The sequence below is a fragment of the Mercenaria mercenaria genome, chromosome 19 (assembly GCF_021730395.1).
Source record: "Mercenaria mercenaria strain notata chromosome 19, MADL_Memer_1, whole genome shotgun sequence".
Taxonomy (NCBI): domain Eukaryota; kingdom Metazoa; phylum Mollusca; class Bivalvia; order Venerida; family Veneridae; genus Mercenaria; species Mercenaria mercenaria.
In genome coordinates, this window is record NC_069379.1 from 968,535 (window position 1) to 985,199 (window position 16,665).

Genomic DNA, 16,665 nt, shown 5'->3' on the forward strand with positions numbered 1-16,665 from the left:
CCATACATGACATTGTAGTAGTGATCAATCTTATGTCAATGCATTTACAGTTGGGTGTCATTCTGTCTCTATAGACTATTATATATATGATTTAAAGTTGCACTTATAGAACTACAACTGTACAACACTTTGAGATTCCTTTCTATAAAGGACATAATAAGTGGGTATTATGGTGTCATTGTAAAGTAGTCTGGCAGGCAAGGTCGTCACCTATAATTCATTGTGAATACTTTCATAGGTTACAATACTTTTTTGTAGTTCTATAGATTTAAAGGAGCTTTATAATCTTTATGTCTCGCCTACAATTGTATTTACTTTAAATTGCTGAAGTAACAGCTGATACAGGGATACATATGTTATATAATCCTAGGAAGTAAATGAGAGGGCTTATAATGCTGGGAAGTAAGTGAGGGGTTATTAATCTGGGAAATAAGTGAATGGTAATAAATGCAGGGAAATAATGAGTATAATGGGGGAAGTGAAGAGTATTATGGGGGAAGTGAAGAGTATTATGGGGGAAGTAAGTGAGAGGTAAAATGTTAAGAGAGTTGGTTGTATAATTGAAAGTACTAAATAAGTGAGTGGTAATAATGCAGGGAAGTATGCGAGGAGTATAATCAGAGGAAATATGTGTGGGGTTGAAATGTGGGAAGTGAGTTAGTAGTATAATACAGGAGAAGGAAGTGAGAGTGATAATGCTGGGAAGTGTGTGAGGAAGATAATGCTGGGAAGTGAGTGAGGAGGATAATGCTGGTAAGTAATTAATGGGTAAAGTTGGGGATGGTACTGGGAAGTTAGTGAGGAGTTAATGCTAAGAAGTGAGGGGTGTAATACCAAAAATTAAGTGAGAAAGCTGGGATATAAGTGATGGGTATATACCTGGGAAGTAAGTGAAGTATATTGTGAAGTAAACAGCAGGGGAAAAATTGCTGAAAAGTATGCAAGTGGTAAAACACTGAAAGTATAAACATTTCTCAAGACAAACCAGTAACAGAATTGAATCTACAGTAAGAAATGCTATCTGTAGCATGTACATTAGATAGCTCCTTGTTTTCTTCAGTTGGTCTGGCCCGAGGGAAGTCAATGAGAACCAAGGTGACACAGTATTCCACACCAATGGAATCTATTCAGGCAGAAGTACGTGATATGTTAGAGGAGTTTGATGATGATGACATTCCGTAAGTTCAAAAAATATTTTTATGTTCTGACATTGACTTTAAGATTTGTAGGGTGTGTAAATTTCCCTGATTGCAGGGTGATCACAATGTGTTACCTTTCAGATTGCAGGATAATCAGTGTGTAACTGTCCCTAATTGCTGGGTGATCACAATGTATAATTGTCTGTGATTGCAAGGTGATCATGTGTAATTGCAAGGTGATCACAATGTGTAATTGATAGGTGATCACTATGTGTAATTGATAGGTGATCACAATGTGTAATTGCTAGGTGATCATAATGTGTAATTGCTACCTGATCACAGTGTGTATTTGCTACGTGATCACAATGTATAATTGTCTGTGATTGTAAGGTGATCACAATGTGTAATTGCTATGTGATCACAATATGTATTTGCCAGGTGATCATAATGTGTAATTGCTAAGTGATCACAATGTGTAATTGCTAGGTGGTCATATGTATAATTGTCTGTGATTGCAAGGTGATCACAGTGTGTAATTGCTAGGTGATCATATGTATAATTGTCAGTGATTGCTGGGTTATCACAATGTGTAATTGCTAGGTGATCATATGTATAATTGTCAGTGATTGATGGGTAATCACAATGTGTAATTGCTAGGTGATCATATGTATAATTGTCAGTGATTGCTGGGTTATCACAATGTGTAACACCTACATATTGTTTAATCATGCATGCCATAAACATTAGTGTATTTTTGAAAAGAAGAAAAAAGTACACCCATTCTATCTGAATATTCTTACTTGCATCAAATGATAAAAAGTTGTTGCTTGTTGGACATTCCAGAACATATCAGACCATGTCTTGTGACTGATTACCTTTGTATAGCATACATCCTCAAGTGTTGCAGGGTGACAGATTTTTAGAACTTTTCTTTTGAAATTATCAGAGGTTGTTGTTACTAAGAGGGAAGGGGCCTGGTATCTGCGCAAACAAGAAGGAAAACTGATAAATTTCACGGGAAAACTACATAATTTGAAAGAAATTTTCTTAGGAGGCTTACATTACTATTGCAGAAAAAAAGCCAAGATTAGATGTTCACCAATGTAATAGGCCACTAATTCCATTGTCTATATTTCAGACCCGGAGGTATCCCGGCTAAGAACGCGAAGGGTGACAGACTTTTACTCTACCTCGGTATTATAGATATTCTCCAGTGTTATAGGTTCAGGAAGAAGTTTGAACATACATTCAAATCCATGATTGCTGATGGGGTAAGCAAGTTTAAATATACAGTCCTAAATCGACTTTGGTTATTTCGATATTTTGTTGTCTCCAATGGAGTTTCACAGTCTCAATTTTTTTCCTTCTTATTTTATATAAATCGACTTAGAACTTGTGTTTAGAGGCCCCCTGGTCTCATAGTGCAATATATATATATATCTGTAAAGGGGCCTCCGTAGCTAAGCACTTAAGTTTCCTGATTTAGAATCACGTTCTCCCTCACTAATGTGAGGAAGCCATCTAGCTGGCTTACAGAAGGTCGGTGGTTCTACCCAAGTGCCTGCTAGTGATGAAATAATGCATGGAGGGGCACCTGGAGTCTTGCTCCATCATCAAAGCTGGAAAGTAGCTGTATGACCTTCTTGTTGGTGCAAAGTTATACCCAACAAAACTATACCTGTACAAGAAGGGATTTGAACCCTTATGCTGGACACAGTTGAGTCTGCCTTTGAGACCAGCGTAGATCATGATCAGCCTGCACATCCATGCAGTCTAATCAAGATCTACACAGTTTTCCATTCAGTCAGTATCTTTTTGGTGAGCACCCCTTTTAGCAGTTAATGGTACTGACCAAATTGAAAGATGGAAAAGTTCATTATAAAAATTTAGTAGGTTAAGGACATATTCTTCTACTTATTACAGGACACTATATCAGTGACAAGGCCTAGTTTTTATGCAGAACGATTCCAGAAATTCTTCACAAACACAGTGTTCAAAAAGGCACCATCACGTAAGTATATCCTGGGAATTCCTGGGAAAATAAAATCCCTCCTTTTGTTTCACATAGCTGGATTTAATTGCTTCTTCTTACTGGGAAAGGGTATATGTAATGTCTGTGGTTAAGGTTACTGTAAACCAATGTATATCTTTGCCTGAGAAGGTGCCGTATGACCTACAGTATGTCGGTGTGACTCTTAAGCCGAACAAAAGAAATATCTTTGCCTGTAAAATTATTATTTTGATGAAATTTTGTTAATGAAGTGTTAAAGCCTTCTATTTTGTACACACTTTGCTTCACTATATATTAATACAGTGAAATATTGAACACACAGTGCTTGTGCCTTACGGCAAAGATATTTATTGGTTTACAAAACACACGATCTGAATCATGTAGTAATGTTTTCTTATCAATTCTGAAGATTTGTTTTACGTCGTTATAAAAAAAAATTCACTTCAAAAGAAATTTGAAAAAATAAAACAAATTCTAGAAGGAATAAAATGTGCAGATTTTACCATAGTAATTCATTAAAGGCCAGTAGATCTAGTAGAATAGCACATCTAGTAAATTTTAATGCAGACCTATGGTCATTTATTTATTACATTTTCTTGTTTAATACTTCTATGTTTCTTATAATGAATTCCAAAGTTTCAATGCTAGTATTTTTCAGCGTCTGAAAATCAATCCAGACATACGGGATGAAAAAAAATCCTCATTTTTACATGCATCGAATTTCTTTAACATCATTGCCCCAATTTTTTTATATACTTGACAAAGTTATAATAGGCTCCTCCTACATTATATATAACAAATGTAAAATTATATTTCTTTTTTATTGTTGAATCATACACACTATAGGTTATAAACATTTACTTATAATCGTAGATTATTTTTCATGCTATTAGCTAACATTATTTAATAGTAAATCTAAAATCTAGTGACAACCTTCAATTTTTCGTATGTTTGCATATTTTGTAAATTCTTAAGATATGCTGGCATTACATACATATTTTTTAATTGGTATATTTTGTATACAAGTGGAGCAGCCCACTTTCAAAGCGACCCAACGATTTCGGAAACTTGTTGGACTAGGTATAGTCTACTATATGTATCTTTCATTGCTGGAGATTTCAAGGGCATCTTGACTCTACGTTTCTATGTTTAAATCGTACACTTCTACATTTAACGTCTTTTTTTGACGATTTCTCACAAGTTCAAAGACATTTAAGAAAATTATTCTTTGCATATTATAATGCACTTTGGTTCGATATTTGGTTTTATCTATATTGATAGCACTCAGTATTAAGATATTTATATACCCAACACCCCTACAGTCCTCAGTAAGCAGAACAGAAGAGTTCATTTTGTGGAATAAGGGTATACATGCTAGATAACAAGGGAATATATATATAGAAGAGTTCATTTCATAAATTAAGGGTACATAAGGTAAATGACAAGAGAATATTTAAAGAGAGGAACTGTTACCCATCATATCAAATTTAAATGTTTATTAATTATTTTTATACTATTCATGAAAGCTGGTACAAGAGCTGACAGCTTAGTTAGTAAGACAGTTTACATGGACTACCTCCCATTGCTAATCAAAATGAGATGCGCCATGAGAAAACCAGCATTATGTGTTTGCGACCAGCATGGATCCAGACCAGCCTGCACATCCACACAGTTTGGTCAGGATCCATGCTGTTCACTTTCAAAGCTATTAGAGAAACAGTTTGCGAACAGCATGGATCTTGACCAGACTGTGCGGATGCGCAGATTGGTCTGGATCCATGCTGGTTTCAAACTCACTATGTTGGTTTTCTCATGGCGCGGCTCAAATGTTTTGAGGTAAATTTAGAAATGAAAGATTTTTAATTAGATTTGTTTCAGTTTGATTATTTCTTATCTTAGGTTTGATAATGTTGTACCTTAACCTGTATGCTACTAACCAGTTATATTTTATTTCACATTCTGGGTCTCAAAATAAGTTATTTTTTTACATTTTTTACTGCTGTGAATTCTTTAAACATTTGTTTTAGGTGAATCCAATGAAAAGAAATAATTTGTGTAGGACGGAGTTACTGTTCTTGTTTCTGTTATATATGTAGGTGGTCACACATGGATGGGGATAGGCGATTTTAAAGGTTCAAACGGTAAAACACGGGTTGACCAACCTATACAAAAACCCTTCAATTTCTCTCTCACCACGGCTTGTTATAATGATACCAATGCATTTTGCCACTTTCTCCTTCAAATTTGCATTATTTTGATAATACCTGATGAAGGTACATAAAAACAAAAGCCACAGTGCGAAAACCAATGTTAGAGCTTTGCAGTCAGTAAAAGTCATGGTCTGTGCACATTCATACTGTTCTTTTATCAATTTCAGTACTTTTATGTAACTGATTATGAAACAGTATGGGTCCAGGACAGACTGCACGGAAATGCAGACTGATCTTCGATCCTTACTGGTCTCAAAGCTGTAACATTGGTTTTTGCACATATTTGCTCAGATAAATACTTCTTAAGTTAATTTTTTTTTTTTTTTTTGAGTGCTAATGTTATTTATTTTATTAGCTCACATGTCACAAAGTGACAGTGTGAGCTTTTGTGATTGCGCAGCGTCCGTCGTCCGTCGTCCGTCCGTGCGTGCGTGCGTCCGTGCGTAAACTTTTGCTTGTGACCTCTCTAGAGGTCACATTTTTCATGGGATCTTTATGAAAGTTGGTCAGAATGTTCATCTTGATGATATCTAGGTCAAGTTCGAAACTGGGTCACGTGCGGTCAAAAACTAGGTCAGTAGGTCTAAAAATAGAAAAACCTTGTGACCTCTCTAGAGGCCATATTTTTCACAAGATCTTCATGAAAATTGGTCTGAATGTTCACCTTGATGATATCTAGGTCAAGTTCGAAACTGGGTCACATGCCATCAAAAACTAGGTCAGTAGGTTAAATAATAGAAAAACCTTGTGACCTCTCTAGAGGCCATATTTTTCATGGGATCTGTATGAAAATTGGTCTGAATGTTCATCTTGATGATATCTAGGTCAAGTTCGAAACTGGGTCAGCTGCGGTCAAAAACTAGGTCATTAGGTCTAAAAATAGAAAAACCTTGTGACCTCTCTAGAGGTCATACTTTTGAATGGATCTTCATGAAAATTGGTCAGAATGTTCACCTTGATGATATCTAGGTCAGGTTCGAAACTGGGTCACGTGCCATCAATAACTAGGTCATTAGGTCAAATAATAAAAAAACCTTGTCACCTCTTTAGAGGCCATATTTTTCATGGGATCTGTATGAAGGTTGGTCTGAATGTTCACCTTGATGATATCTAGGCCAAGTTCGAAACTGGGTCAACTGTGATTAAAAACTAGGTCAGTAGGTCTAAAAATAGAAAAACCTTGTGACCTCTCTAGAGGTCATACTTTTGAATGGATCTTCATGAAAATTGGTCAGAATGTTCACCTTGATGATATCTAGGTCAGGTTCGAAACTGGGTCACGTGCCATCAATAACTAGGTCATTAGGTCAAATAATAAAAAAACCTTGTCACCTCTTTAGAGGCCATATTTTTCATGGGATCTGTATGAAGGTTGGTCTGAATGTTCACCTTGATGATATCTAGGCCAAGTTCGAAACTGGGTCAACTGTGATTAAAAACTAGGTCAGTAGGTCTAAAAATAGAAAAACCTTGTGACCTCTCTAGAGGCCATATTTTTCACAAGATCTTCATGAAAATTGGTCTGAATGTTCACCTTGATGATATCTAGGCCAAATTCGAAACTGGGTCATGTGCCTTCAAAAACTAGGTCAGTAGGTCAAATAATAGAAAAACCTTGTGACCTCTCTAGAGGCCATATTTTTCATGGGATCTGTATGAAAGTTGGACTGAATGTTCATTTTGATGATATCTAGGTCAAGTTTGAAACTGGGTCAGCTGCGGTCAAAAACTAGGTCATTAGGTCTAAAAATAGAAAAACCTTGTGACCTGTCTAGAGGCCATACTTGTGAATGGATCTTCATGAAAATTGGTCAGAATGTTCACCTTGATGATATCTAGGTCAAGTTTGAAACTGGGTCACATGCCATCAATAACTAGGTCAGTAGGTCAAATAATGAAAAAACCTTGTGACCTCTCTGGAGGCCATATTTTTCATGGGATCTGTATGAAGGTTGGTCTGAATGTTCATCTTTATGATATCTAGGTCAGGTTCAAAACTGGGTCACATGAGCTCAAAAACTAGGTCACTATGTCAAAAAATAGAAAAAAACGACGTCATACTCGGTTCAAAACTGGGTCATGTTGGGACAGGTGAGCGATTCAGGACCATCATGGTCCTCTTGTTTTTCTCATCCAATCTGCCATGTTTAATGAAACCCTGGTCAGAGGTTGGAAACCAGTCTGATAACTAAGGCGTCTGATTGGTCAATTCTGAGCTCAGTTTAGAAATAGACCAATGACGAGCTTCAGTAATGAGACTGGTCTCCAAACTTGATTTTATAACCTTTGAAGCAGATTAATACTTATTTTTAACAAATCGCTGTTAAAAAGTATGTGGGGTGTTACTGTGAATGAATTTAATGCAGTAAAGTAAAGCACTTGCCATAATACCGAAAATTGGTTGAAGTGTTCGCTATGAAACTTAAGGGAAATGTACAGTTACTCTAAGCTGGCAGTTTTTTTATGGATTTTTTAGTCAATTTTGTGGCAGAAGAAAAAACCGAAGTAGTTTACAGAAAAATAAAGATTATTTTTAGCTCATCTGATTTTTTTAAAAAAAGATGATGAGTTATTGTCATCATTTGATCGGCGTCGGCGTTGCCTGGTTAAGTTTTATGTTTAGGTCAGCTTTTCTCCTAAACTATCAAAGGTATTGCTTTGAAACTTGCAACACTTGTTCACCATCAATAGCTGACCCTGTACAGCAAGAAATGTCACTCCATCCTGCTTTTTGCAAGAATTATGGCCCCTTTTGGACTTAGAAAATATCAGATTTCTTGGTTAAGTTTTATGTTTAGGTCAGCTTTTCTCCTAAACTATCAAAGCTATTGCTTTGAAACTTGCAACAGTTGTTTACCACCATAAGCTGACCCTGTACTCTTTCCTGCTTTTTGTAAGAATTATTGCCCCTTTTGGACTTGGAAAATCAGATTTGTTGGTTAAGTTTTATGTTTAGGTAAACTTTTCTCCTAAACTATCAAAGCTATTACTTTGAAACTTGCAACTGTTGTTCACCATCATAAGCTGACTCTGTACATCAAGAAATATAACTCCATCCTGCTTAATGCAAGAATTATGGCCCTTTTTTGACTTAGAAAATCATGGGTAGGACAATTTTTCTATTATACAAAAAAAATCAGATGAGCGTCAGCACCCGCAAGGGGGTGCTCTTGTTATAAGTTTATTGTAAATGAGCCTATAAAAAATAAGATGGAGTTTGCTATGAAATCTGCTATTGAATATGCATCATGTGGATATGTTAAGGAGTCAGAATATTTTCAGCTGAAATTACATGGTTTACAATGTTTATCTTAAAGCTAAGACATTTCGACGCTGTAAGTTTTGCCTGGTTATGTTGTTAACAGTGTTTCTTTCTCTTAGATTTTTTTTATAAAGTTTTGAATGCACCATTGTTAAAGACCCCCATATATTTATCCGCCATGTTTGACCTATATTAGCCTTTTTGCAGACATTTTGCTTTTTTACATATTCATCGCTGCTATTGATTTGGTAAAATGCATTTTTGATAATGTTTTTCCTTTTTGAAGTTTATTTTATAATGCAACCACAGCAGACCCTTACTATATCAAAAATAGGACTTAGAACACGTTTATTTAAATATTATTTTATACTGATGCCTTCTCACATCTGTAGTGAAATAGTTTAGTAATTTAGTAACTTTTAAAGAGATTTGCTTGTGCTAATTGACAGCGGAAATGTTTCAAATAACACTTTAATTTTTCTGTACTTAGTTTTTTGAAGATGGTAATCTTTAACTGTTTATTGTAGTTTAGTATTATTTTAAAGGGAGCAACTGTCATTTCATCTTGAGGTTAAGTTCCTTGATTTTTCGAAAAATGAAAAATAATTGTGTAGATTGTTTGGCTGTATAGGACCGGTAGGCCAACAAAATAAGGTGATAATAGTCAGTGAAAAGTCTGGCAGCAGTCCGAACATTTGTACATATTTCTCTAGGAACGAAAAACAAGGATAAAAATATTTTTACTGAGGTAGTTGTTATGGTGCTATGAAGGGATTAATTATATCCCTGAGGTTGAAATTTTTCCATTTAGGTGAACAAAAATCCAACTATAGACTGTAACCTTTTTATTGACAGAATTTTTGAGTGTATTCTGAAGTTTTGAACACACAAAGTTAAAGAAAAAATTGATCCAGACATGCAGAACCTCCTTAATAAAGGCAACACTGAATAAGCTCCTTAATAAAGGCAACACTGAATAAGTTGTGACATTTTGCTCAGTGGGTTTCTGGAGTAGTTACTTCAATTATTGTGCTTTAATTTTGCAGTTTAAGCAGAATTCTTTTAAGATAAAATATGATTGAAGCCTGTGTGCACCCAGTAATTATGAAAAGTAATGTTATTGTAAGAAATTGGTGGGGTGGAGAGAGCTAAGCAAATAGTGCTGAACAAGTTTATGTTTTTTAACTGTGACATGCAGTCAGAACATTATTTTATATAATTGTACCAAATATTGACTACACAGCATGAGTCGCCTGATATTCAGTATGGCTGGACAATGTTTTGTTTTGGCTGGCTACATTGTATTTAGGCTGGACGACATTATGTTATGGCTGGATACCTGTTTTTAAGCTTTATTCTTGCTTTTTGACTCAACATTTTTCCTGTAATTTTAATTGAATTTTTTTTTTGTAAATATTGTAAGTTTCTAGGCATGTTTTACCATACTGAGGGTGATGAAATAAAATATTTTTAGGATTTAAGTTGAATTTGCAATATTTGTTCCTTTAAGGGAAATAACACAGGCTTCTATGGCCAAGTTGTAGAAGTCACTGACTTCAAATCACTTGCCACTCACCAATATAGATTCAAAAGGTTTTCCATTTTCATGATTATAATTAAGAAATAATATAATCTCATTTAGTGATTTGTCACTAAATAAATCATTGTTTGGAGTTCAGATGAGAAGGAATTATATCACGAGGGCGCAGTCCGAGTGATAAAATAATACGCATCTGAACGACATACAATGATTTTATTCAAGAGCAAAACACTAAATGAGATATTATTCCGATTCTAAGTTACCAAGGACTTTGAAGGTACATCCTTGACGGCATTCATTAAATATTTGCCTGTTTTCAATTGGTTTCTTTTCCAGCGTGCTGCTATGCCGTTTGACACTATGACGTAATAATTGTGATGTCAGAACAGTTAATTGTTGTATAATAATTCACTGTTTTCAACCTTCTTTGTTTGATAGGAAAATGAATCGGATCATTTTAGAATGAGGTTTAATAGTCTAAGAGAAAGGTAAAACTAAAGATGATGAACTAATTCAACTGTTGATAGAAGCATTTTTAATTTTCATCATCATGATCAACATTATATTTCTTGGTATGGTAATAACAGATATTCAAACTGGCACACATCACTTTACATATAACCTTCAGCCTGCTGGGGGCAAGTGATTCTGTCTTTGCTACCAGTGCAGACCAAGATCAGCCTGCTGGGGGCAAGTGATTCTGTCTTTGCTACCAGTGCAAACCAAGATCAGCCTGCTTGGGGCAAGTGATTCTGTCTTTGCTACCAGTGCAGACCAAGATCAGCCTGCTGGGGGCAAGTGATTCTGTCTTTGCGACCAGTGCAGACCAAGATCAGCCTGCACATCTGTACAGGCTGATCATGGCCTGCACTGTTCGCTATTCAGTCAATAAATATTCAGTGGACATCCCTTTGAATAATAAGTGGTATTGCCCAAATTGAATGATGGACCAGTACATTTTAGAAATTTAGCAGTTCACAGGATATTCGTTATCTGGCAAGAAGAAAAGGTAATAGCCATACAGATTATGCCTACCATATCACATAGATGCAGCAATAAATAGTCCAAAGTTGAGTACAGCTGAGACTATTTCCCTTGAAATTCCAGTAATGTTAAGGCATGAGACGGAACTTTTTTTTTTACATATTTTTTGTGGATTCCTCAGTTGTAGAATGTACGATCAGCTTGATATGTTCATGCAGTCAAAATTTGATCTCTAATTCCATTTTCTTAATCAAATTTTGATCTCAGATTCCACCTTCATAGCATTTAATATTTGATCTCTAATTCTTTTTTTATAGCAGTAAAATTTTGATCTCTAATTCCATTTTTAAAGCAGTCAAATTTGTTCTATAATTCCATTTTTATAGCAGTCAAATTTTGATCTCTAATTCCATTTCCATAACAGTCAGAATTTGATCTCTAATTCCATTTCCATAGCATTCAGAATTTGATCTCTAATTCCATTTTCATAACAGAATTTAATCTGAAATTGTACCTTCATAGCATTCAGAATTTGATCACTAATTCCATTTTCATAACAGTCAGAATTTGATCTCAAATTGCACCTTCATAGCATTCAACATTTGTTTGTAGATTCCATTTTCATAGCAGTAATATTTTACCTCAAATTCCAGTCACTGTAAATTTGATCTCTAATTCCAATTTCATGCTGTCAAAATTGGATCTTTGAAACCATTTTTGTAGCAGTTGTCATGCCTTGAAATTAATTATGTAGAAATCAATTCAATTTTCTAGTTGATTTTTTTTTTTTTTTTTTTTAGTAACTCTGTGAAGTCACTACATTCATGATTGACTGTTAATTAAGATCATATGTATTTTTTGTTCATACCATCCACACAGAGAGAGTCGGATTATATCATTTTATATACTAAAATTGAATACATGTTCCATGTAAAGACAAGTGAACATGATCATGTATGTTGGTTGATATTTTTAATATGCTGCAGTTGGCGTTTACCTGTACTTTGATGCATTGATGGAAGATCTATATTTGTCACAAACAAATTTAAAATCTATACTCAAAACAAGAAATAGGGATACAAATCCTTCAAGGCAGGTTGTAATATACTGCTAAATATTGGCCCCTGTGTTGATAGAACACCTTACACATGTCGTGAACAAGTCTCTAAATACTGTCCCCTGCAAAATAAAGGCAGTGTTCAGAGGTCAATAATAATTGGCGGAATACTGGCCCCTGCATAGGTAAGACTGTATACAAAAGTCATAAATAAGCTGCCAAGTACGAGCTCACATATAGACAAGATAGCTTATATGGGTCATAAATAAACTACTAAATACTGGCCCATATATAGATACGATAGCCGACACACTTCATGAATATATACTGTTTGTTGGCCCATGTTTAGATAAGACAGCCTAGTTAGTATTCAGGCCACAATTGAACTGTTGAATACTGGCCCAAGTATTGATAAGACAGCATACACAGGTCATGAATAATTCTTTGAATGCTGGCCCCCTGCATAGATAAGACAGCCCACACAGGTCAGGAATAAGCTGCTAAATATTGGTCCCCTGCATAGATAAGACAGCCCACACTGGTCAGGAAGAAGTCACTGAATACTTGTCCCCTACATAAATAAGACAGCCCACACAGGTCAAGAAGAAGTCACTGAATACTTGTCCCCTGCATAAATAAGACAGCTCACACAGGTCAGGAATAAGCTGCTAAATATTGGTCCCCTCCATAGATAAGACAGCCCACACAGGTCAGGAATAAGCTGCTAAATATTGGCCCCCATGCATAGATAAGACGACCCACACAGGTCAAGAAGAAGTCACTAAATACTGGTCCCCTGCATAGATAAGACAGCCCACACAGGTCAAGAGTCAGCCACTAAAACCTGGCCCCTTTGTAGATAAGACGGCCCTCACAGGTCATGAAAAAGCTGCTGAATGACTATGTTGAAATATTGTAAAAGAAGAAAGAAAACAAATTTTGACTGTATAATGTAATGATGTAGTTTGAGCAATGTTAAGCATGTTTATTCATCAAGTGTTTTATATTTTCCTTCTTTCTTCAAGGTCAAGGTCAGTGAATAGTAGAAGTTTTGTATATTTTGGTTGTGATGCACCAGATATGTACAGTAGTGGTTGCTATGCTGTGTTTCCAAGGAGACAGTTTCATTTTTCTTTCAGTGAAATCAAATTTTCATGGGGGATGAATTTCTGTTGATTTATAGTTAACTGATTTCCAGGGCTCGAGTTAACCTCCCATTTGTTTTGGAGTTTTTTTTTCTGTAAAATTTAAGATTCATGAATTTGAAGTTCCTGGTGAAACACAGCAGTTTTAAACCACAGTTCGACACATCAATGCTTTTTATCAGTTTGTTTCTTCAGTTTTTATACATGAAACATTTCTGTTTTTGTACTTTTTTTCTATTTTTTCATTGTAAGAAATGTTATGTTTTAAATGTTGCACATTTTCATAGCTACACTGTAAAAAGTTTGATGTACATGTATTTTGAAGCTTATATTTGTTTGGGTCCTGTCTTGTTTCTTTATATTCATTTCTTGCAGTTTAATATCTAAAAACACATATGGGGGCCTCCGTGTCCAAGTGGTTAAGGTCGCTGATGTCTTGTTCCTATATACTATCTAAAGTTTTTATGCCCTCGAAGGGAGGCATATAGTTTTTGAACCGTCTGTCAGTCTGTCGGTCTGTCAGTCTGTCTGCAATTTTCGTGTCCGGTCCATATCTTTGTCATCGATGGATGGATTTTCAAATAACTTGGCATGAATGTGTACCACAGTAAGACGACGTGTCGCGCGCAAGACCCAGGCCCGTAGCTCAAAGGTCAAGGTCACACTTAGACATTAAAGGATAGTGCATTGATGGGCGTGTCCGGTCCATATCTTTGTCATCGATGGATGGATTTTCAAATAACTTGGCATGAATGTGTACCACAGTAAGACGACGTGTCGTGCGCAAGACCCAGGTCCGTAGCTCAAAGGTCAAGGTCACACTTAGACGTTAAAGGATAGTGCATTGATGGGCGTGTCCGGTCCATATCTTTGTCATCGATGGATGGATTTTCAAATAACTTGGCAAGAATGTGTACCACAGTAAGACGATGTGTCGCGCGCAAGACCCAGGTCCGTAGCTCAAAGGTCAAGGTCACACTTAGACGTTAAAGGTCATATTTCATGATAGTGCATTGATGGGCGTGTCCGGTCCATATCTTTGTCATTCATGCATGGATTTTAAAATTATTGGGCATGAATGTGTACCACAGTAAGACGACGTGTCGCGCGCAAGACCCAGGTCCGTAGGTCAAAGGTCCTAAACTCTAACATCGGCCGTAACTATTCATTCAAAGTGCCATTGGGGGCATGTGTCATCCTATGGAGACAGCTCTTGTTTGTCATGTTCCCATTATACTGATGTCCTGTTAAACTTACTGTCTGAAACCTTTACACTGATGTCCTGTTTCCTCACACTTACTCTCTTAAATTTGCTATTCTGTAACCTTATACAGATGTCTTGTTCCCTAACACGTATTCTCCAAACTTTGCTATCCTGTTTCCTTACACAGATGTCTTGTTCCAGAACTATTACCATCTAAAATTTGCTGTCCTGTTTCCTTACGCTGATGTCTTGTTCTTAACTCTTACTCTCTCAAATTTGCTATCCTGTTTCCTTACACTGATGTCTTGTTCCCTAACACTTACACTCCAAAATTTGATATCCTGTCTCTAAAGTTTGTTATCCTGTTTCCTTACACTTACTGTCTGAAGTTTGATATCCTGTCTCCTTTACACAGATGTCTTGTTCCTTAACACTTACTCTCAAAATTTTGCTATCCTGTTTCCTGACAGTTACTGTCTGAAGTTTGATATCTTGTTTCCTTTACACAGATATCTTGTTCCCTAAACACTTTCTCTCTAAAGTTTGATATCCTGTTTCCTTTACACTGATGTCATGTTCCCGTTATGTTTATTATCTGAAGTTTTATATCTCATTTCCTTACAGTTTAATTCAGTCCCATCCTCTTACACTGCTGATTCTATCCCCTAAATTAATTATCTGAATTGTAATATCTTTTCCGTTTCAGCCAAATCCTGCCCCATACCCTCACACTCATTCAATGATGCTGCTGAAAGTTTATAAAACGTCAACATTTTCATGTTTAATACTTTTTGTTCCCTTAAAGTTGCATTTATTTGTGTTGCCATGTTATGTTGCCAAGGGAGGTGTTTGTTAATTATATACATGTCAGGTGTCACATGTTCGTTTTCACTCAAGCTTATGTTTGTCCTTTGTTCTTGATTGGAATCTTTCGTTTAATTGATTTTGATATTTAATGTTTATGATGAGCTTGAATTTTTATCCAGTCTTTTTGAGTCATAAATTTTGTATTGGGTTTTCTTTAAGCATGTTTGATATACCAGTTGATTCTTCTTTTATTTATTTGACATATTGTGTCCTAGAAAATACCATTGTGTGCATGTTTTTTGGCTGTATTTTCATAAATGGCATTCTATTATATGCTGCAGGGTACAGGGTGTATGAAAAGTTTGACCGATTTTTCCTTATCAGATATTGACTTCTGTAAAATCGTTTCTGCATAGATCTTCTCGATTTAAGGCAGAATTGCTGTTTCATTAGGACATATATTTGTGGTTTTAGATTTTAGTTTTCGATAAAGTATGTAAATTTTGTTTGTTCGTCATAATAATTATATGAACCGCGCCATGAGAAAACAAACATAGTTTGTTTGTGACCAGCATGGATCTAGACCAGCCTGCGCATCTGCGCAGTCTGGTCAGGATCCATGCTGTTCGCTTTCAAAGCCTATTGCAATTAGAGAAACTTTTAGCGAACAGCCTGGATCCTGACCAGACTGTGCGGATGTGCAGGCTGGTCTGGATCCATGCTGGTCGCAAACCCACTATGTTGATTTTCTCATGGTGTGGCTCATATTGTTATTGCAATGAAACCCATGAAAATTTGGTCCCCAGGGATGTATATAAAGACCTTACTGAAATACAATAATCTTAAAGATGAAAAGACGTTGATTTCTCCAAAATTTTAAAGATTTACTACAACAGAAATATAATATAGCAACTGTGGTTTTACTGAAGGTTCTGTTCTGGCACTGATGGAGATCAACTTTACACACACCCTGTATTCTGTCGTATTGCGTATGTGTCTGACTTCATTACAGCAATGACTGCATGGGAGCTTTCATGACTCATGGCAAATACTGTACCCATCAAATAAACGTTTCCTGTCGTTACTCTTTGCACTGTGTTCACATATTCATTACATATTTGAACCGAAGATCATATTTGCACTTGTCATAATGTATCATCCCAGAAATATGTACTATGTTTTGTTGTGTAAAACACGTAAAAATGCTATTTAAATTTTTGAGAAAAAGACTTATGTTTGTAAAGATTAAATATTTTATAAGAAAATTTAAGATCACTTAGAATTATTATGAGCTTTATGTTAAGGT

General features: G+C 35.7%; 1 protein-coding gene across 8 annotated transcripts in view; it reads left to right on the forward strand.

Annotated features, from left to right (window-relative positions):
- Nucleotides 1–16,665, forward strand: part of LOC123543125 (phosphatidylinositol 4-phosphate 5-kinase type-1 alpha-like) — a 61,859-nt gene that overhangs the window by 13,733 nt on the left and 31,461 nt on the right. For 4 of the 8 annotated variants that reach the window (XM_053530806.1, XM_053530804.1, XM_053530805.1 and 1 more), the window contains exons 11-15: nt 1,061–1,178; nt 2,278–2,410; nt 3,063–3,150; nt 4,177–4,230; nt 5,247–5,291. In XM_053530806.1, the coding sequence (XP_053386781.1) occupies nt 1,061–1,178; nt 2,278–2,410; nt 3,063–3,150; nt 4,177–4,230; nt 5,247–5,291 (438 nt within the window). Of the gene's footprint in view, nt 1–1,060; nt 1,179–2,277; nt 2,411–3,062; nt 3,151–4,176; nt 4,231–5,246; nt 5,292–8,677; nt 8,696–16,665 lie in introns of all 8 variants that reach the window. The other 4 variants (XM_053530808.1, XM_053530809.1, XM_053530810.1 and 1 more) reach the window with 4 other exon arrangements.